We start from the raw sequence: 23,590 nt of genomic DNA on the forward strand, positions 1-23,590 counted from the left end.
CTGCTGTACTTTTCAATGCTTTTCAATGCCCCCCCCCCCCAAAAAAAAAATAAAGTGCCAAATATGGCAGTGGAGGGGGGTCGGGGGAGGATGCAAACAAGCAGAAGTATGAGGTTCCGCTTTGAATATTTTTGGAAAAGGGTTTCCTAAAAGTGACTAGTTACAGGTTTTTGCCAGGTGAAGGATTAGATTACTTAAGAGTGCATGATCTGTTATGCATGCACAAACTGGATGAGTGAGGCATCGCTCCTTACTGGAAATGCCCAAAAGAATAAAAATCTTTGGGAAGAGTGATATAGAAGCAAGTAGCACTTTTGTACCTTTGTTTAGCCCTGCATGGTGATTTTGTCACTGGCAAGACCATCCTCAAAGTCTTCATCTTACTGTGTGTGCAGATGCACTCACACCTGCCTGCTGCCATTACTGAGCAAACTCTGCACTGGTGGTGCCCATATCCTGCAGCTGATTCAACTTTGGGAGATGGTCCTAGCGCTTGCTGGACTTTCTTGGGTGCCCTGAAGCTGCCTTCACAACAAATGAACCTCTCGAAGTTCTTGATGATCTGATAAATGGTTGATTTTAGGTGCAATCTTAGTAGCAGCAATATCCTTGCCTCTGAATCCCTTTTTGTTTAAAGCAACAATGATAAGTGCACAACATGAAGTTGCCAACTGTTTGCAGAGTCAATAGCTAAAGACCTCCAAACTTTGTGTGTCCTTCAGATTAGCACAACAGTGCGTAGAGAGTTTCATTGAATGGGTTTCCATGGCCGAGCAGCTGCATCCAAGCCTTACATCAAGTGCAGTGCAAAGCATTGGATGCAGTGGTGTAAAGCATGCCGCCACTGGACTGTAGACCAGGGGTCTTCAAACTGTGGTCTTCCAGGTGTTGAGGAACTGCAAGTCCCATGAGGCCTTGCAAGACTGACAGCCACAGGCAAGACTCCTAGAGGAAGAGACATGATGGGACTTGTAGTACTTCAATAGCTGGAGGGCCATAATTTGGAGACCCATGCTCTAGAGCAGTGGAGACGTGTTCTCTGGAGTGACTAATCACGCTTCTCTGCCTGGCAATCCAATGGACGTGTCTGGGTTTGGTGGTTGCCAGGAGAACGGTACTTGCCTGACTGTATTGTGCCAAGTGTAAAGTTTGGTGGAGGGGTGATTATAGGGTGGAGTTGTTTCTCAAGGGTTTGCCTTGGCCCCTTAGTTCTAGCGAAGGGAACTCTTAAGGCGTCAGCATACCAAGACATTTTGGACAATTTCATGCTCCCAACTTTGTGGGAACAGTTTGAGGATGGCCCCTTCCTGTTCCAACATGACTGCGCACCAGTGCACAAAGCAAGGTCCATAAAGATATGGATGAGTGAGTTTGGGGTGGAGGAACTTGATTGGCCTGCACAGAGTCCTGACCTCAACCCAATAGCATACCCTTGGGATGAATTAGAGCGAAGACTGCGAGCCAGGCCTTCTCATCTGACATCGGTGCCTGACCTCACAAAGGCGCGTCTGGAAGAATGGTCAAACATTCCCATAGACACACTATTAAACCTTGTGGACAGCCTTCCCGGAAAAGTTAAAGTTGTTATAGCTGCAAAGGGTGAGTCAACTCAATATTGAACCCTACGGACTAAGACGCCATTAGAGTTCATGTGCGTGTAAAGGCAGGCGTCCCAATACTTTTGGCAATATAGAGAGTGTGTGTGTTTTTTTTTTTTTTTTTCTTCTTGTGTTCTTGACTTCAAGAATTTGTACGAATATTCAGCATAGAATATAAAAGCATTTGATGTGCTTCCAAAATGACTTTAAATATCCATTTAAACCTGTGTAATATTCTCTAATCATGTTGTACAGAGCCTAAAATTACATTCTTTTAAAGCTAACATTTAACAAATGTATCCTTGAAAAGAAATATCTTAATTCGATAGTGTGTTTTACAGATGCTCTTAGGAACAAAGACAAGGGAGCACATTTTCAAGTAGAACCTCCACTTAAAATCAGGGAGAATAGATCTAGAGCAGGTATTAGTAAACATTCTTGTCTTACATTCTGATTCCCAGTTAGTCTTTGTTTTAAAGTAAGCCTGCGTTACAAGTATAGAAGCTGCTATCTTACATGTCCTTGAAATTAATTGCTCTTTGTTATGTTGATCTAATGGCTTCAATACTTTGAGTCACTTGCTTGAAACAGAAATGCTCATCATGCATCCTAAATTTTTCTGCTTGATGTTTGCAGTTAGGGGCTAAAAGAACTAAGAGGATCAGCATGACTGCCATGCAGCTAGCATTTTTAAGGAGATCTGTAATGACGTCAACCCCCCCCAGTCCTTCCTGAAAGAAAGATTTAATTTAAAAGAAGTCTCTCAGATTAAAATGTATGAGCTGCCATCATTGACTAACGTTTTGAAAATGTATGCTCCAGGGCTAGAATATGCTTATATCAGGTTATTTACTAATTAGAAAAGCTAGGATAAGGATGGTTTAGGCCGGCCATACATCAATTGAAATTTGTCCATATCAGCAGGGACCAGCTGAATTTCGATCCATGTATGCGCAGGCTGGTTGTACAGCAAGTCAATCTAATGATTGACCTGTGTACAACCAGCTTGTTGGAAAACTTACTTTCAGTCATTGCTGCCAACTATAGTTGGCAATGCTGATACGTGTATTCACAGGGCGGCGAAGTCTCCCTACTGTCAGAATACAATAGCTCAGCGAGAGGGATTCCCCCATCCACATAGTGTGTGGATGAGGGCAGTAGAGTCATTTTCTTTTGCTCAATCTGTTGGTTGAAAAAAAGACTTGTGTATGGCCAGTCTAACTATAGACATGCACCATTAAACTGAGCTGGCATTAATCGCTTGAATATTCCTGTTATGACAGATTCCTTTACTATAACAGAGCCTATTCTAGTTTACTAATGTTTTGTTTTACCATTGTGGAGTGTAAATTAAGCTGGCCATACACTTGATGAATTTCAGTTGGTCCCTAATAAACTGTATGAAATTCGATCAGTGGCTGGCCCTGTCAGCACCACTCCTTCCAACATCCTTTAACTCCACAATCAAAGGACTCAGGTGGAGAATTGTAAGCCAAACAGCACCTTCATCTAGTCAGATGCAGTGGAGTATTCACTCATCTACACTGTTTATCATAGAGGAATCTGCTAATTTTTGGGGTACTAGACTTGGCAAATGACTGAAAATAAGTCATGTTCCTAGTATATATTTAGAATGATTTTTAGGATCTTAAATATTTTACAGCATAAAATGCCAAACCCAGTCAAATTTTTTTTTTTTCACAGTTTTGGCTAGCGTTTAAAATATTAATGTCACTTTTTTATTGCTGTCTGTGACTGTTACGATTTCACATCACTTCCTATCTGTTTGATATCAGGGTAGGAGAAATGAGGGGAATGGTTATCACCGGACCAGTATTTATAACCTGACATAGGTTTTAGCCACTCCCCATTTTGGTGAATAAAATGTTTTCAAAGTCATTTATCATGATGGTCACATGAACCTCCGTACACCTACAGGAAAGTCAAAGGCTCCACAGAGGCTTCCACCTCTGTTCTTGTTCCTTCATCAAGCACTTGTTCAGTTATTTTGCTGTTTTCATGTCCCCCAATTCCCAGAAGCCGCTTGGGAATCCTTCTGCCTAACTTCAACTTACAGGCAAGGTGGTCTTCTTAGCCGTCCATGGGACAGGACTCGGGAAAGATGTTGGGGCATGGTTAGTTTAAACTATGTCTTCCCTATAGTACTCGCTTATTGGGCTCCATGTTCTTACCCCAGCTTCAGTGAACTGGTGCACCTTCTTCCCATGTGGGGTAGGGATAGGAACCCTGCTACTCCTGATCCATGTGGGTCAGGTGTGGCAGCAGCATTATACTCTCTACTGGAACACTTGTGCCAGTAGCGTGGTGGGCGTGAGCGGATTCTAGTGGATAACATCCCCCACAGGCTCACCATCTGTGCTTGATCAGCCTTCAAAGTTGTAGTTGTCATTATCCACTATAGTACTTGGCAACAGCATCTAGGTCATAGTCAGGAACATTATCAGCCAGGAAGAGACTCCTTTTTCCTCCCATTCAAGAGCATCAGGTGTTGGGGAACCCTTCTCTTCTCTGACAGCTGCCTTCTTTTTTTTTTTTTTTTTTTTTCCTTTCTATCCGCCTTAACCACTTTCTCTGCCATTGTCTACTCCTATATGTCACACACATCCTGGTGTATACTAATCTTTGCCTCCCATTGACTTGCCTGTATTGGGCGGCGCTTTAATTGGAGAGTAATATCCTGGATTGCCTAGTTTCTCAGGGGGGTGCTCCTTTTACGGTATTGTGTAGGTGAATCTCCTGGTTCAGATCCAGTTGGACACCAAGGTGCTGCTGCTTCTTCTCTGAGAAGTGTGAGTCTGTACTGCATGAGGAAAAATATTCTGTTTTCTGCTCTGGACAATACCGTGAGTCTCTATCTTATAAGGGTCGTTATCTGTAAGGGCAATTCCTAGGAAATAGTTTCTCTCAACTAGTAACCTCTGCACATGGATAGTCACATATTTTTAGGTGTGCCTTTGGCCCTGTCTGGAAGGTCAGGATCAGTGGGTGCCCCACCTTGATTTGGATAGCAGATGGTGTGCATCAGCCAACTTCTATAAAATTCCCTTGGTAGGAATAGAAAACACTTTTTATTATCTAGTTCACTTTTTTCATTTTTTTTTTATTTTATGCACACTCTAAAGGCATCCCATTCTAAAATGTAAAAAAATAAACTAATCATGTTTCATAGTGCAGCAGATTCCACACACGTAGGACATCCAATGTTAAATGTTATTTATTTCATTACAAAGGAAATAACCCCTTGTACACTGGTACTGACTAGTATTCCAACGTTTCTCTCTCTTCTCCAACGGTTTCTCTCCCTCTCTCAGCTAATGTGACCCCAGTGTTGGAGAGGGGGAGGGGTAAACAAGGATGTTGTGCAGGCGCCCGATGTCTTCGTTGACGCCATCGGTTGTTAGGATGCCGGGGACTAGAAGGTTGTATTGGTTCACAATCAAAATCTGTGGTTTTGTGTAAATAAAAGGCAGGCTTAATCCACCTGATGGCTTGTTTATAATTTTTAGGCATTTTGACAAGGCACCCCTAAAGAAACCTGAAGGCACCCTGGTTGAAAGACTGATCTAGTTCCTGTATTGGACAGTACCATGAGTCTGCCTCACAGGTGATGTTTATGTTAAGGGCAATCCTTGGGACCTGCTGTAGGTTAAACCCTGCTGGCAAGTTGGCCTCAAGGATCCAGTGTTGCTCAGGTTTGTCTAAAAATTCATCTCCTTTGACAGGATTTTCCTGGCAGGAATGGGAAAAAACTTTAATGGCTTTGGTGTGTGTGTGGTGTGGGGAGGGGGGGGGAGGGGGGGTTGGGGTCCAACATCACTAACCGGATCAATCACTGTTTTTCTTTTGTATAAATTTATTTCTACATGGCATATAATTTACTGGTAGGTGTAGCAGAGTAATAGAAAACCAACAGTCATAACATGCATGCTGCTGATTCTGTGTATTTGAATCATCAATTGAAAGGAACGTGTTCAAAATAGCACTGTGGAGTTCAATTAGTGAGGTCATTCAGTCTTTGAAAAAACAGGTGGCTCTTATTTAAGGAAAAAGGCAGCAAATGTTGTACATGTCTGCTATAGTGCATTTCTCTCTGAAAATCTGAGTAAAATGGGTTGTTTCAGACATTGTTCAGAAGAACCGCATACTTTGATTAAAAATTAGATTGGAAAGGGGAAAACAAAGAAACTGATGGGTGGCTCAGCTAAAATTCTCCCAAATGCTTTAAATGCAACCAAAACCATAAAGATGTGGAAGAAAACGGAAAACTACCATTCGAATGGATCGAAGAATAGCCAAAATGGCAAAGACTCAGGCAATGATCAGCTTCAGGGTGATCAAAGAAAGTTATCTGTGAGAACAATTAGACGCCTATGTGAAGCCAAGCAATGCAAGAAGCCCCAGTAAAATCCCATTGTTGAAAAAATGGCGTGCTGAAGAGGTTACAATTTGCCCAAGAACTGCAAGATTTTTTCTTTTTGAGTCTAGGGGTCACAGCCAGTTTCAGACAAACCCCAAACACTGAATTCGTGCCACAGTACACTGAAGACCGTGAAGTATGGTGGCACACGCATCATGATATTAGGATGTTTCTTATACTATGGTGTTGGGCCTATTTACAGTATTGTGTACCAGGGATCATGGATCAGTTTGAATACAACAAAATACTTGAGGTCATGCTGCCTTATGCCGAAGAGGAAATACCCTTGAAATGGGTGTTTCAACAAGACAGACTCCAAACATCAGTAAGCAAGCAGCGTCTTGGTTCCAAACCAACAAAATTAACATTTATGGAGTGGCAAGCCCAATCCCAGGACCTTAATCCAATAGAAAACTTGTGTGGTGACATCAAAAATGCTGTTTGAGGTAAAACCAAGAAATCCAGAGGAATTGTGGAATGTAGCTCAATCGTCCTAGGCTGGAATACCTGTTCACAGGTACCAGAAGTTGGTCGACTCCATGCAACACAGATGTGAACCAGTTCACAGAAACAGTGCTTATACAACTAAATATTCAGTGATTCACAGGAAAGCTAAATCTTCAAGCGGTTTTCAGTTTTTATACAGTAAATGTTTGTTTGTAAAGAAAAATGCAGACACTGCTGTTTTTTGAATAGCTTAATATTCCTTTTTCTTTACTTTATGTAAAATAACACATTTTAAACCTTTTTCTTCATGGGGCAGCACAGTGGCTAAATGGTTAGCACTTCCACCTGGCAGCACTAGGGTCGTTGGTTCAAATCTCAGCCATGGCAACACCTGCCTGGAGTTTGCATGTTCTCCCTGTGCCTGCGTGGGTTTCCTCCAGGTACTCCGGTTTCCCCCCACACTTCAAAGACATGCTGGTAGGTTAATTGGATCCTGTCTAAATTGGCCCTAGTATGTATATGTATGAATATAAGTTAGGGACCTTAGATTGTACACCCCTTGAGGGTTAGGGACTGATGTGAATGTACAATATATATGTAAGGCGCTTTGTAAATTGACAGTGCTATATAAGAACCTGAAATAAATGTTTTGATTTGGAATACTGTTCACTGTTCCCAATGCATTTGCCTGTAATGGAAATAAAAGCTAGTATAAGGATTTTGACCTTTTTAAACACTTTTTAAACACACTATTTTTTAACACAACTACTTTTCCAGGAATCCTCCAGGACAGCTGTTTTTTTGCTTTCTGCTCAAGATTTTTGGTTCATCTTTGCCATTCTGGTTAATGTCATGTTATAGTAACACATTTGACAGACTTGCCTGTAAAACGGATCCCTCCAGTGGCGGCCTGTCACTGCTGACAGGGATTCCATCTTCACCCAATCCTCCTAGGTTTCTGGCTGTTTGAATGGCTGATCTATGATGACAGCACTGTCATGCATGCAGCACAGAAGTCCCGAAGAACAGCACACTCGAGTGTGCCGTCCATTTAGTGCGCATGTGCTGATTTGTCACCGGCTACTTTACATCTGAATATCTCCTGTACCTATAGGTACGCTTTATTGGTTTACTTGTAGGTACAAGTTAAAAAGCTGAATTTAACCTCTGTGCTTGTGTTTCCTTTAAGTAGGGGGAGCTTAGCGCATGTGACCATCCTAGAAGACTTGCGTTAACTTTTTTTTCACAACGTGGCTCCATCCCTACTGTGCACACTTACTTGTGTGAGGGGAAACACCATGACAAACTGCAATTAAAGCCCAATGGGATTTCTGTGCATCACCCACCCTGTCCATAAAGTTATGGCTGCAGTTCCCTGCAATCCCCTCCCACCCCCTCTAAATGATTACTGACATTAAAAAAAAGCCTATTTTACTCCTCTAAGGCAGCAGGTATGTGACTCAAGTCCCGAGTCCTATTCTGTTTAGCTGTACAATGGTGCGGTCTTTTCAGGATTAGGAAGAGGAGTGACGTGAGCATGAGACAAACCGGTTGGAATGGGCACATCTGCAGATTAGTTTTCGTCCACACCCTTGCTTGACAAGGTAAAGGAAAAACAACTCCCACAGGATACTTTAGCAGGACTATATTATTTGCCTGGAAATGTGCTTTAAAGTGTTACTAAACCCACAACAGTAAAATCAGTCTGTATATGCAGTAAAGCATGCTTGTTATACTCACTGTGGAACCTAAGGGGTTAATCCTCTGCATTACGTAAAAAGGCAGTTTAATCCTTTCTTCTGTTCATCCCCTTTTTCAAGCGACCACCCCTTATCTCTTGATAAAGCAGACTGAACCGTAGGCAGTTGCACATGCTCAGTTTGGTGTGTATTGCTAGAGATTTTTTTTTCTTGGGAGGGTGTATGTGATCGGCACAGTGCCAATCCGCACTGGTCAGACAGAGATCAGGGGTTTTGCATCCTCCTAGAGCAGAAAGGAAAACTCCAACAAGCTGTAGCTAGTGTTGGGCTGGGCATCAGTAGACTGCTCTAACTTCTGATGAAAAGGTATTTTGCAGTTTATAGTTACTAAAATAATTGCACTTCTATGTTCTGTGCACTGTGGGAGACCAGATATAGTGGATGCAGGGTCCAGGGTTTAGTACACTTTAAGGTTAACTACTATGTTTAAAGTAAATGAATTATGTATGCAAGTTTCTTCCTTTATCAACGCAAGAGTTTATATTTATTTTTATATATGTATATTTTTTTTTTTATGGCATTAGTTCCTGGAAAGTCTAGACTGTTAGTGTGTGTAAATATATATGTATAGCCAAAACCTTTTTTTTTTTTTTTCTTCATGAGTAAAAATATGGCTAAAACACTGTCAATATATTTTTGGTATGTGGTTTATTGGGAGAATACCCTTCACTTGCTGTTAAACAAACACAAAAGTAAATGAGGGGAAATTCCCTCAGTTGTCAGAATAAGTGACCTCCTTGCTCTTTTCTGATGACAACACTTTTCGCTGTCCTGTAACTTTCTGTCCCAGTGAAAATGGTCACCAGGGCAAATAGTGTTAGGCTTGTCCATACATTAGTCCTTTTTTTCGTTCAACCAGAGGAATGAAAAAAAATATAATTGACCCGATTCCACCATCTACCCATTCAAGGTAAATGGGAGAATCATTCCTGTGTCTTTGCATTCTGACAATGGGGAGACTTCCCAGTCGTGAATATACACAGTTTGAAGGCAAAAATCCAACAGGACAGTTATACAACCACAGTGCCCATTTATGATCAATATTTGGCCTGTCCCTGATGAATTTTGATCCAGTTTGGCCAGCTTAAAGTGTAAGTTCACCTGTACAGAAAATCTGTAAGGTGAGCTTAACTTGGAACTTCTCCCCATACCTCCCTATATAGCTGTATTAGTGTCCTGCGATCCCCTGCTGTCAGGCTCTGGAATGCCACTCACCAATCTGAGGATATGAAATCCCCACGATTCTCTCCCCTCGCAGCGCTGACAGGACGGGCTAGACAAATTCTGATTGGTCAGTGCCGTCCATGTGACAGTGTTGACCAATTAGAATTCCTCTTGTCTGTACATGCTGAGAGGTATGGATAGATTAAACTGCGAGGTTTTAAAATCCTCAGACCGTCAAAGTGGTTCTGGTGCCTGACAGCTGGGGATCGCAGGAAACTGGTACAACGGGAAACAGGGCCCTGTGTAAAGTCACCTTACAGATTTTCTGTAAAGGTCAGCTTACACGTTAAGTCTTCCCAGTAGAAACCTAGACAATAAAATTCTGACAAGGGTTCAACTCCTCCCCTACTGTATCAACAATGCTTTGGGTATATGTAAACTTCAAGGAATTTGAAAGTATTTTCTTTTCTTGTAGAATAATATACTGTCCATTTTTCTGTTTTGGCATTTCAGAAGTATTCTGCAGTATTAGTTAAATTATAGCTTTTACAGTCATATAATTTATAAAAGTACAACTTCACGCATAGCTTGAATTTATTTTACAGGCCTCCCAAATGGCTTTGCAGATGGAGACAAGGAGAAAGATATTGAAGTGACTCCAGTCCGAAAGTTGGAACCTCGTAGAAGGTGTGCTTCAGAATCCAGTATCTCTTCAAATAACAGCATTTTGTGCAACTCAAAGTAAGGGTCCATTACAGGCAAAAATGGGAATGTTCCCCTTTTTGCATATAAAAAGTGCACTTGCAGCTTTTTTATCTTCTGTCCCTTTTTTTCCCCAACACTGATTAAAATTTTTCCTTCTAAAAATTCGCTTTACAAGTGCATGCAATTCTTCCTACAACCTTATTTCTATCAAGGTTTTGAAAAATGATCTCTCCATATGTTTATTTTGAGGTGTATTCTTTGGCTTTTCTACCAAGAATGTGTTAAATTTGTCTGTTGTAGAATCTTATTTTTCATCTGTTAGTAAAAGTGTCGTCTTTGTAGATTTAATTCTCACATTTTCAATACATTCTTTCTTCACATAATTCTCAAATACATGAATAAACATTAGGGTTGTAATGACATGTTTGCCTGTTATAAAACCTTTTATCAACCTTCATTTTTATATATTGTTTACCCACATAGTAGGTCCTATCTCATTGTGGGAAAAAAACTTTTTTGTCGTGCACTTAAATTCCCCCCTTTTTTTTATTTCATATAAAAGAATAGCTATTCCCAATCACTGTTTTGTACCTGCTAAATTTAAACCCAATCCTTATATTGTATTGTAATTTTTAGTCGTTTTCAATCTCTTTAAATAAGTTTATCAATAATACCTGGTGATCCTGGAACTCTGAAGTCAGAGGAGCGCTAGTAAGCCCTCATGCACACTGGATGTTTTGATAACACTGGTAATGTTAGCTGTGTAAAGTCACGTTAAAAACATGGTTTTTCAGCTTTTTTTTTTTTTAAGCGTTGTTGCAATTGCGTTTTGCTGCATTTGCCTGCGTTTGTGGGTTTCCACGGTTTTTGGTTTGTGGCGTTTTAGCACGTTTTTCAGCATTAGAGCTTTTTTACAGCTAAAAAACTCCTAGAAACCCACTAGTCCTGGGTTTTTTTTTTTTTTGCAGCCAAAAAAAGTTGATTGCAGTCTGTGTGCATGGACACATAGGATAACATGCTGGGGGGTTTACTAGCTGTAGAAAAAAATGTCAAAAGCCAAAAACAGCAGCTGTACAAACGTCAAGTGTGCATGAGGGTTAAATGAGTTTAGTGATAGAGGGGAAAAAAAAGGCCAGTCCTGTGATTGGCTTCTTCACAAGTGATTGTTGGAAAAATTCCTGTTCTATATAGGGCTACTTCTAAAACTAGGGAGAAGCTAGAAAACAAGGCTTTAATACAGCGTTCATGTAATGTAAAATGGGAAAGTGCATAGTTTGCATAGAAATTGACAAGTTTTTAAAAGTATTTTAAATGTGCTTTTAGTGCTGAAAAGTTAGCGTTTTCTTCCAGGTATCACCTCTGTATTATTTTAAATCGGCTGCAGTAATTTTACCCATTTAAGTGAAAAGACTAGACAGCTGGGTAATGTACACAACTAAAGAAAAAATATTTCCATATTTGTAAAGTCACATTATTCTTTTGTATTTATCACTCAGTTTTACTTTACCAAAATGCGGTAAAGGCAAACCTGCACTTGTGCGACGCCATACTATCGAAGACCGAAGCGAGCTAATATCTTGTATAGAGAATGGAAATTATGCAAGGGCAGCAAGAATTGCAGCAGGTATTACATTTTTATTTCAAATTACCATGAAATTTTTTGACAGTTGGTATTTATAATATATGCACAATGTACTCCATAACATATTTTATTGATATTATAGTACAGGAAGCAGGTTTCTTCAAATCCTTACAACCGCCACAGGAATATGGGGTTCGATGGGCTCACTAGCTTAGGCTTAGCCTTTAGTTTACTCAGAGGTGTTCATTGGTTCAAGGCCCTGGTACCCCCTCTCTGATGGTTGTCTCCATGCTGTCTTTCAGTCATGCCTGACTGCCACATCAACCTAATTTTTGCATTCTGGAGAGGAATCTTCTGCCATAATGTTGTAATTCATGACTAGAATTTCTGGCCTTATTGAGGCCATAGACATCAGGGGGTCACAATTGTGCCTCTCCAGTCTCCCCTTAACTTTTATTTCACCTTTTGAGCCAGACTTAGTACCTGAAGAGGAGGAGGTTATTGAGAAGAAGCCCTCACTCCTTGTGGCATTACAGAAATCTCACCCAAGCTTAGGGGAATCGTAGCTATCCTTACTGATGCTGTACAATACTCTCTCTATCCACAAGCAAAGGGTTCTTTTAGCTTAAATGCTGGTCAGCTGAGCTCCTGTACAAGAAACTCCTTGAGCGGTTACCCCTTGAAGGCTAATAAAAGTTTGGTCCTTGCTTTCCTAAATACATCAAAGAGATGACTGGGGGTAAGAGTACTTTTCTCTTCAAAGAGAAAGTCTCATGACTTTTGTGTGGCAGTTTTTGTCTCAGGGCATCATTGTGATACCAGCAGTGGAATGGAGAAGTCTGCCCATTCTGGTTCTAAGAAGTCTCTACTTCCTCCTGCGGGTTTAAACCATCCCTTTCTCTCTCCCTCCAGGTGATTTTCTTATATAGACATCAGGGATGCTTATCTGCACATTACCATCTTTTCTCAATAACCATGCTCTCTGCGGTTTGCGTTTTTGATTAACATTACCAATTTGTGATCTTGCTTTTTAGTTTGTCTGTGGCCTCTTGTGTTTTTCACCAAGGTGTTTGCTTTGCTAAACACTTGGGGGATTCTTGTTGTAGGGTACCTGAAAGCAGAACTCCAGGCAAAAACTTCTTTACATGTCCTTGTTGCTGATTTCCTACCTTCACTGAATGTCATCCATCTTCTGGTTTACTCAGTTGTTGCTCTGAAATAGTCTATTCATTTTCAAATCAAGCCGTTAATTATCTTCGGTTTTCTGTTTTGAAAGACCAGTGGCTGCTATGCCTCCTATTCCCCCAGCCACTGGTCTTGACTTTTTAGCCCTTTTTCTCAGATGGGTGACTTCGGATGCATATCTCCTGGCTTCCAGACTCAACAATAAATTAGGTTTGTTGACAGGTCCAGTGACCTTTGGGCTATCTTAGATGACTCTGTGGGATCAGTTCAACTTGATCTATTGTATGGCTTTCCCACGCCTACACAGGATCGAGGTGGAATGCATACTGATTCACATTGCAGAACAACATGGTATTGAGACATACTCTGACACTGCATGGACTCTTGCAGATCATCCTGACCTTTTGTCCCAAGGGCCAGTGTTGCATCCTGCTTCTTGGCCTATAAACATTTTTGAACATCAAGCAGCTAAGATAAGATATCAGTTAAATGCGTTTTCCCATACTGTACATACATGTGGTTAGTGGTGTGGGATGGACTTGTAGTGTACTATCTTAGGAAAAAATTAAATGTATTTTTCAGTGCTTGTAAAATATACTTGATAATTTTTGCTTTGATGTTACACATTACATTTTCTTTTTTAATGCAGAAGTTGGACAAACCAACATGTGGGTGTCCGCAAGTGCAAATTCATCTTTCCTTGAACCTCTAAAAGTGGTCTGGGCCAAATGTAGCGGTTATCCTTCTTATCCAGCATTGGTAAGAACTATTCACATACTAATTTTGATCTAATCGTATTAGGCACAAGTTTCATTAAATAGTCATGTTACCCTGGTATAGCGGTAATATTTGATGTCTGTTTATACGTAATAGTAATATTAAAGCACATATCCAGTCAGAACTTTTTTTTTCTTAGTTTTGGATAGAGTGGGGAAAGGTCCCCCTGCCAGGTTTTTACTGCTCAATGGATCTCCATTAGAAAGATTTACTCTTGCTTCCTGTCCTGCTGATATTTTACTAGACTGAAAGTGAGGGGAACTCTCCAACATCGACGCAGTTAAAATAAAAATGTCATTACTTAATGGTAGAGGAAGGCTAGAACTCAGGTAAACTGAGGGAAACTGCAACAGGGTTAAAAACAGAATTAAAAGGCTGACATGTTTGGTAAAATAGTTTTCAGCAGGAAGTGAGCTTGACACTCTGTAATGGGTAACAGTAAAACTGAGTTGTAATCCTTTCCCACTCTATCTAAAACTGGTGTTTTTAATAAACGAAAACTGTTTTGGCTTGGCGTAGGTATTGGCAGTAAACATCCTGCTAAAATTATAATTATGGAACTTTTAAAAAAAAAAAATTGGATTGTCACTTTTGTGGAATTCCTATTTTGCATTGTTTGCTGCTTTTAGTGTTTTTTCGCTTCAAAGATGTTATCCCTTCTTTTAGATAATAGATCCCAAAATGCCACGTGTTGGTTGTCATCATAATGGTGTTGCTATACCAGTTCCACCGATGGATGTTTTAAAAACGGGAGAACAAATGCAAACAAGAGCTGAAGAAAAGCTGTTTTTGGTTCTTTTCTTCGATACTAAAAGAAGCTGGTAAGAACTTGATGTACATGTATAGCCAGTTTACTGTATTTCACTTATAAGTATGAAGAACTGAATGTTTATGACCTTTTTGGGACTGTAGCTATTTCAGTTTGATATTATGTATATTGTATTGTTTACTTTTAAAGCTACATAGTTTCCTGCAAGGTGCTTCAAGTGGCCAAAAAATAGATATCCAAATAGTGACTTATTTCTTATCATTTCTACCCTTTTACGTGTCCTGCAACAAGTTGTTGACCCATCACTATGATGGGTTTTCTTGCTAACTGAAGTGCAGGGAAGAAGTTATCCATAGTGGTTGCATCGAATAGTGTACTGGTTTTACAGGCTACCAGGCTGTAGAGGCAGACCCAATGAGACAGCACGTATATTAGTGGCACTTTCATATTTTCTTTATCCTACATTACGGTACATAGAGCAGATTCAGTAATCCTTACGTTAGGGTTATGGGCCACCTTTCGTGATTGGACACTGACAAGAAAGACAGGAAGTCCTCTCCTCTGCCTGAAAGGCTTTTAGTTTTTTTTTTTTGCCAGTGTTTGAAGGTGATGGTCACTACTTGGCAGCTCTCTGCACGATTTTAAATGTTCTCAATGGTTCCAATAGGAATTTGAAGTCAGAGAGTCCCAATGGTGGCTTTTTTTCTCCCCCTTCATGGCTTTCACAGGTTAAGCTTCATTCAGGGTATGATCCGGTCAGCACTCCAGGGCAACTGCGCAGAAGAAACTTCCTGCACCAGCACTACACAGCGGTGGCCCAGTCATCTTTCAGGGTCATGTAAGCACTCCCCTGGCCTGGTGGGGTGGGGGCTGGGACACACTGGCAGATAAGGGTCATCCCCAGGGGTGCTTTTGTGCAGTGTTATTTCAGCTGAAAAAAACAATTGCTACATAGCTCAGGTCAATTTACATTGTCAGCAGGCCTTATGTCCAAAAATGGCAAAGAGAAGACACCAAGGAATGGGTCTCAAATACCGCTGTCAGGGAAGAACCTGGATGTAGGCCCCCCGATACTTTTTCCCCTGGGATTCTAAATGCTGCCTGGTAGCTCTGACTCTTCCCGTATCAGGTGCTTCGGCTACCTTAAAGTGGTTGTAAAGGCTCAAGGTTTTTTACCTTCATGGATTCTATGCATGAACATAAAAAACCTTTTGTATGCAGCAGTCTCCCCCCTAAAACTTACCTGTGTCCCATCTCGATCCAGAGATATGCACAGCTCTCCCGGGTCTCTCCCTCCTTATTGGCTGAGACAACTACGGTAGCCATTGGACACATTGGTAGCATGGACACACAAAGCAGCAGTTCAGGAGCGAGCCTGCCTGGGTGCCCTGTTGGCAAGCTGCTTCTCTATGATGGCACCAGGCAGGAGGGAGCATCAGCAGGGGACCCAAGAAGAGGAGGATCGGGGCTGCACTGTGAAAACCACTGCATGGAGCAGGTAAGTATGACATTTAAAAAAATAAATAAATCTGACTTTTAATATCACTTTAACGGCAATTTCCTCCAGTTACTTTATTACAAACGAGGATTTATTGTCCATGTTTGCTGGGAGGCTTCAGCAAATTTCTTGAGTCCAGGATGAGTCGGACCAATGAAGTGTTACTAAACCCACAACAGTAAAATCAGTCTGTATATGCAGTTAAAGTGGTTGTAAAGGCTGAAGGTTTTTTACCTTTAATCATTCTATGCACAAAAGTGAAAAAAAAAAAAACCTGTGTGCAGCAGTTCCCCAGCCCACTCCATACTTACCCGAGCTTCATCACGATCCAGCGATGTGAATGACAGCCTCAGCTGTCCTGGGTCTCTGCCTCCTCATTGGCTGAGACAGCAAGCGGGAGCCATTGGCTCCCACTGCTCTCAATCACAGCCAGCCAATTAGGAGAGAGAGGGGCGAGGCCAAGGCACAGCTCCATGTGTGGATGGCAGCAGGTGCCCCCCATAGCACGCTGCTTGCTGTGGGGGTACCCGACAGGAGGAGCCAAGAGTTTTTTTTTTTTTTTTTGCAATGGTGCATGTGATCAGCACTGCCCACACAGAGGATTAGGGGTTATTCAGCCTCATAGGACAATCAGAGCTGATTGAAAACTCCTCATACAAGCTGTAAGCAGTGCTCGCCTGGAAACAAGACTGCTGTATACTGCTAAGAAAAGGTGTTTAGCAGTTTATATTTATTAAAATGATTGATATTTTCCATAATCCCATAATGGAGGTTTGTGGATGATTACGTGCAAGCAGAAGATGGCTTTCCTGAAGGTGGGAGAACTCAGCTGAGGATTCTGTCTCAGAGGAACCCAAGGGCGAAAGTTTAACTGAGAAGGCCCTTGTGTAGTTTCTTTTGCTAGTAGTGCTTACAGATTTGAAGTTGCCTCTTTCAGAGTTGTCTTCTCAGACAGTACAGCCTCCTGGATCATGGCGACCTCTGTTACAAGACCCTCTGTCTTTTCTCATATATCCTCATCTTGAGGACATTTTTCATGTGGACTAGGTTCACCTTGACAAGGTGTTCACTCCACTAGAGATTTGTTCAGCAATATCCAATGAAAAAGGAATTCACAAAAAAGTGCAGTGTGCCATTGGTTGACTCAGTAAATCTTAGCAAGAATCTTTTGTCTGGTTGACGATATTCCTGTTTTTTAAAGATGCTTCTGACAAAAGAATCTAGAAGACTAGGATCCTTGTTAAAGGCTTCCTTTGCCATGACAGGGGCCACTCTCCAATGGGCAGTTGCAGCTTTTGGAGTTTGCTAGAGTCTAAAAGTTAAGGCAAAATGTCTGTCCAGAGGTCTGGAGTCCTTCAATGGAGACAGTTACCAGATTTTCCTTGGGTGCTATGTTTTGCTGTGGATGCCCTAAAGGTTTTCATCCAGCAAATGTTTTGTTTGGGCCTTTTATCTGTGGACATGCACAGGATTCTTTGGCTGAAATGTTGGTCTGCAGAAGCTCCCTGTAAGATGTTGCTGGCAAGAGAAAATTTGTTTGGACCTGACCTGGATAAGTACATCAACAAAATTTCTGGCTGGAAAGTTTTTTTACCTCTGCGGAAGAAGGGCAAGTGTCCAACTGATTCTGAATACTGTCCAGGTGAGATGAGTTCTCCCTCTTGAAAAATGCCTTTATAAGGAGAATGTAGGGGGAATCTACCAGTGCACTGAGGGCTTCCTCGATTCCCTGTTGCATGCAAGTCTTGGGAAAGATGGTTGTCTCTTTGAGGCAGTTTTCTTTACCAGGTTCCATTCCAGACCCCTACAACTTAATGTTTTATGGGCTTGTGACAGGATACAGTCCTTGGACCCTCCCAATTGCTTTACACACAAACACTCTTCAGTCTCTGCATCTTTGGATGTCTTCCCAAGTGCTGGAGACCGTAAAATCTTTTCTCTCCATCTCTTGGACAATGTTGACGACGTACGCCAGTTTGCCAGGTGGGAGGAAGTTCTGGGTTATCTTTCAGTGAAAGGTACCTGTGCCCATCTACTTTAACTGTCTTGGGTGGAGCTTCACATTCACGCTTTGTCTGTGGTTCACATTCCAGTAGTGGGAAAATTGGCAAGCATGCTTTCTCAGATATCAGAGATGTTCTCTGTGGGCATGCTTTCTCAGATAGCAGCGATGTTCTCTGTGGACATGGGCTCTTCATCCAGAAGTGTTCAGGAGTTTTGAAGGTGGGGCACTCTGGATGTGGATCTTCTGGCATTCAGGTTCAATTCAGCACTGGACAGATTCACATGCAGGACCAGGGATCCTCTGGTGTTTACGGTGGATGCTCTGGTGACACCATGGCACCAGTTCTCCCTGATTTGTGCCTTTTCTCCACTACCGCTACGTCTCCAGACACTTTTCAGAATTCGAGTGGAAGGAATTCCAGTAATCCTGGTTTCCCCAGCTTGGCCCCAAAGCGTGGTACTCAGATATCCTAACCATGTCAACGGACAAACATTGAACTTTTCTGGATCTTTCCTTCCTTGGCTGGCTGTAAAGGCAATGTTACTGAAGCCAGAGTCTTTCGGACTTGGCATTTTTTCCAGAGACCAATTGATTCTTATTCCTTGGTATGTATCTTTGAGCAGGGTGTCATACGCATTACTCTCCCAGCCAGGACTCCCTTGAACCTATGGGATCTCGTAATGGTTCTCTTGGTCTTACGAAAACCTTTGTTTGAGCCCTTTAGAGACCTTCCCTTGGTAATTCTGACCTGGAAGGTTGTGTTTCTGGTAGCTATTACATTGTCTTGTGGGGTTTAAGAATTTCCAGCTCTTTCTTGCAAAGAGTAATTTCCAGTACTCCACCATAATCAGGTGGTACTTTGTTCTATATCGTCCTCCTTACCTACGGTCAACGTTTCGGAGTTCCGCAGGACCACTTCATCAGGCATGTGACGTGTGGTCACATGCCTGATGAAGGGGTCCTGCGAGACTCCGAAACATTGACTTGCTGTAACTATGTAATCGTTCATTAAAACTTTTGAACCCATATTGGTGATCCTCGGTGTGTTGGGGACATCCTCCCTTGCTGAAGCTGCTCAATGTCCCATCTACTCCAAGAAATGGATTTTACAGAGAAGTCATAAATGAATTTTTTTGCCAGCCACAGGTTAAGAGCTGGCCACTTGTTACATATGATTATGTGCAATTTTCTTTAGATTTGCCAACAACTACAGTATGTAGTGTGAAGGCTTGCCTGAATAATCCACTACATTGATGGTTAATTAATTATGCCCTTGCACTACATACATGTTGGAATATCTGCAGGAGATTGTAAATGCTTCTGGCAAACTTTAGGAGCAACACTGACATTCTTTGTATTTGATCTGTATGTTGACATCAATGTTCTCTTCCTTCTTTTGAGAATTTGTAAGACACAAAGTCCTAAGAAGAGCTTTTATTACATCAGCTGGTCCACTATATGCTATAAATGATGGTTTGCATTAAAGTGTTCTCCTTTTTAGTGCTATTTTTCTGGGCCCTCCATTCAGCTGTCTTGGCAGCTGAACAGCAAAAAAAAGCCCATCGCTACTCACTTCAGTCATGGGCGGCTGAGTCTCCTGGATCAGTTGGATAAGACTAGTGAACTCCTATTCTCTTCTCTCTTGTACTGAATGAACCTGAGATGGCATAGATCTGAGTACTTCCAAGTTCAGGATTTTGCAGTGCATGATTACTGGTAACTGTAGTTTTGATTGGGTGGATCGTTTGCTCTTTTGCACTCATGCTCTCTCGTGCGCACTTGCACTCACACTTGCTTTTGTGTTCTCTTGTACATGCCCACTTGCTCATGCACATTTCGTTCTTGCAAGCACTCTCACTAGCATGCTTGCATTTATCCACTTTTTGGAATACTAATATGAATTTGTTTTATCAAAATTGAGCATTTGAATGCATATTTACTATGTAAAAATTATATTTGGGTAAACAATTTTTTCTTTTAACTCTTGGATTACCCAACTTTACACTGCCTAATGAAACCTATTATCGGTTGCTAGGATGCTCTATGTATTTTTTCTTCTGTCTAATACTATGTAGTTGGCAATGACATAACCATTTATGCCCAAAACCCTTTGGTTACCCTCTCCGATATATCAGCACTCTGCCTTTGTGGATTATGGTTCTGAAGCTTTATATCACCTTTTTGTTCAGTATTTTTGGTGATTGTGTATTGAGATTATATACGCAGTGTATTGCCATTTTTCGGTTGACTATTCTTTCTACACTTCTTCTTTTTGTATTTTTTTCCCCCTTTCTTGTATAACTTTAGTAAAACGCAATAAAAACTGTTTAAAAAAAAGATTTTCTTTTGTGTTTTTAGGCAGTGGCTTCCAAAGTCAAAAATGGTTCCTCTTGGGATAGACGAAACCATTGACAAATTGAAGATGATGGAAGGGCGTAACTCGAGTATTCGGAAGGCTGTCAGAGTTGCTTATGACCGTGCTTTGAACCATTTAAGCAGAGTTCAAGGAGAATCCGTTAGCGACTTTAGCGATATTGACTGATGAAGGTGCTACTGAGACACACCATGCCTCATGTACTCTTAAGCTTTATCATTAACTTCTTCCTCTGAAAGAATGTACTGAAAATACAATTCCTAATCTCTGAAAGGTGAAGATATTGTTTTGTAAAGGAGCATGAAGCTATTGCTGCCCCTTGGATGACTTTACTTTATAGTTGATTGGAGGAGCTTCCACTAAAGCATTCTGTTTATAGTGTTTATAATATGTACATAATTGTATATTGGGAAACACTTAACTTATTCTCACTTTGACGTAGTAATTCCTACCAGGTGAAAGCCTGTTTGAAACAGTTTTTTATTTGCTCTAAAATTAGATGTATAATTGTAATTTTTTAAGTTTAAAAAGGGTTGAGCCTTAGCACCACTTTACATAAAGACAAAATGTTTTGTAAGACTTCGCTAGATTGGAAAATAGCTATGTTTAAAATATATTTAATGAACTGCTACCTAGCTTGTCCATTTTTTCATATTTTGACTACTGTAATTAAGTATTTTAAATGATATAATTACCATTGAAAAGAGTACAATGTGCTATTACATGTAAACTGTTTTATTTTAACAGGACATTGGGAGACTCTATTGGCCTTAAGTTCTTAAAGCTAGGAAACCTTATTAATTTTGCGTCCTTAAAGAGGTTTTCCACTGGTTGAAAAGTGAAGTCCTTTAGATTGCTTCTAAAATCTGCAAGGAATGGCTAAAGAGTCACCAACATTATCGTGTCACTAACGTATGAAACAAACGGTACTACAGTGTAAGCTATGTGCATATTGTATCATGTGGTTGTGATAATTTGCACACAGTTCAAGCACTGCATGATGAATAATGCACATTTGATTGCCACTACATGCTGCACCATTAGAAACCATTTGTTCCACCTGTTAGTAATCCGATATAAATCTTCAAAAATCAATCACTGGCTCCTTTTAGTAGCACAAATGAGCTACCTTAAATTCTCTGTTTAGCTTAGATCTTAAGAGCAGGACTCTTGTCCTTTCCTAATTCACACTCGTTAAGTGAACAAAATCATGTTACCAAAGTATAAACAAATATGAAAGCTATGGCTTCTCTATCATGTTTCACCTGGAATGGCACTGCAGGTTTAGGTAAAACATTTAATGAGATGAATGTTTAGGATGCCATGGCAGGCACAACCTTTTGCAAATGGTATTTCTCTGGCAAACTAAATTGCAGTTCCCTCTGAATCACTGACCTAAAAGGAATTTACTGAAGAGTCATGGCTTCATTTATTGTATGCTTCTAGGTCATTGATATAGATGGTATTGGTGCCACAGGCAGCCAAACAACAAGCCACTTCGTAAAGTGTTCAGCAATGACAGCCTATGAATTTCTCTCTGTATAAGATTCGTTTAAATCTGAAACTGTTACCTGTAAAGTACTGGTGGTGTAGCAGATCATGTCACGAGTTCACTTTTCATTTGGAGTGAAAACCCCTTTAGAGCTCCCACATAGAAATATTTCCATATAAATAAAGATTATAGGTTTATTTAAGAAACCATATGCATTTGTGGTGTCATAAGATACAGTGTGCTAGAAAGTATTTCCAAAAATGCAGAACATGCTCAAGCTGTATTATCACTTTCAAAATTGTTGCACAAAACTGCAGCCCAAAGTTTGTTTTATTTTCTTTTTTTCTTTTTTTTTTTTTTTTTCTTATACTCCCTTTATTTTTAAAATCTTTCATGTTTTAAATATTTTTAATATTTTTGAGATAAGGGTGTTTTTGGCACATTGTTCCCTTTAAAGATCCCACTACCTTTATCCAATAGATTTTATTTTTTTTATAAGCATAAATATATATAAATTTAATTATATATGTGCCTGGGTTGTTTTTTGTTTAAAATGTTAATTTGCTTTAAACTAAGAATTTAATTTTGTGGATATATTAACATGTATTTTATATTGCAGGCACATAAATATGTCAACATGGTTTCAAGAAATATGCATCAAAATCTGTAAAGGAATAAAAAATTGCCTTGTTTTCTTTTTTTTTTATGGAAATGGGTTTAGGTAACCTGTTATAATTTAGCAAAGCTTGGTAGCAATAGAACCTTTGGATACATTTTGTATGGTACATGTGATGTATATAGAATTAGTACTTTATTTTTATTTCTAAGACCTAAAGCATTATGTTAGGGACATATATGTATGATGGGTTTCCAAAGCTGCATTTTTATATTAAAATAAAGTCAGGATTTTGATGTACTTGTGCATCCTGGTGCATTATTAGTTATGTATAAGCACTATTTTTCTGATGATTAAACTTGAGAACAACAAAAGTATTTGGCAAAAATACTGGTGTAACCGTTGCTTTTTCAAAACTGAAAGTAGTCCCTTGTCCACTACTGTTAACAGAAAATAAGACATGTCTCCTGTTTTCAGAAAAGCTGCAAGCTACCTTTATACAGTAGTGCAAACCATTTTTTTTGCTTAGGAATTGACCTTTTGCTCCCTATTAATGTCATGATGTGTTCACTTTTATTTTTCTTTATTTTGGGTTGTGAGGTAGAAGCTTCAGTAAGTGTTTGTTTATGCTATCCAGGCAATCAAGATGTTGAAAATTGAAAAACTGTGAAGTCCTGTTTCCTATAGGCATACTTGGATAGTGCTAGAGGGGTCTCTAAGAAGGTAGTTTCTGAATGGTTGCACAAGGGGTTACTCATGGGGCTTGGCAGCAGTCTGTCTCTTTGGGGAAAGGAGCCATATGATGCAGCGTGTTATGCTTGGATAGGGATCTTTTATCTATGCACTGAAGCAAGCACTCCTGTCCCCAGTGTCAGAAGTGAGATTGGTTGTAATGGTAGTGTAAAAAGTCTCTTTTGTGCATTTTTCAGGCTATTTAAAAGCATGTTATTTATTATTTTTTTGTTTTGTGCATGCATAAATATGCTTGAAGTGTTTTGCTAAAGGTTTTGGGGCACTTGTTTTGGGGGAGGAGAGTTGTGAACAGTTCAGGAACAAAAATGCTTATGCTGCACATTTATAAGCACTTTACTTAGTCTGTTTAGGCCAAAAATGCACAACAAGCAAAAATGTAACCTCCTGTACCCTGTCACATTTCAAATGAGTGAGCATAGAGATATGA

The 23,590-nt window shown here is 40.3% G+C and overlaps 1 protein-coding gene across 4 annotated transcripts in view; it reads left to right on the forward strand.

Annotated features, from left to right (window-relative positions):
- BRD1 (bromodomain containing 1) overlaps nt 1-22,710 on the forward strand; it is an 82,657-nt gene extending 59,947 nt beyond the window's left edge. For 2 of the 4 annotated variants that reach the window (XM_089684735.1, XM_089684750.1), the window contains 5 exons: nt 10,013-10,148; nt 11,609-11,736; nt 13,529-13,638; nt 14,323-14,477; nt 20,287-22,710. In XM_089684735.1, the coding sequence (XP_089540861.1) occupies nt 10,013-10,148; nt 11,609-11,736; nt 13,529-13,638; nt 14,323-14,477; nt 20,287-20,470 (713 nt within the window). In that variant the 3' untranslated portion in view covers nt 20,471-22,710. The remainder of the gene's footprint in view (nt 1-10,012; nt 10,149-11,608; nt 11,737-13,528; nt 13,639-14,322; nt 14,478-20,286) is intronic. The other 2 variants (XM_089684742.1, XM_089684754.1) reach the window with 1 other exon arrangement.
- The last annotated feature ends 880 nt before the right edge of the window (nt 22,711-23,590 follow it).

The sequence above is a fragment of the Staurois parvus genome, unplaced genomic scaffold (genome assembly GCF_062004578.1).
Source record: "Staurois parvus isolate SC_StPar_1 unplaced genomic scaffold, SC_StPar_1.0 ptg000019l, whole genome shotgun sequence".
Taxonomy (NCBI): domain Eukaryota; kingdom Metazoa; phylum Chordata; class Amphibia; order Anura; family Ranidae; genus Staurois; species Staurois parvus.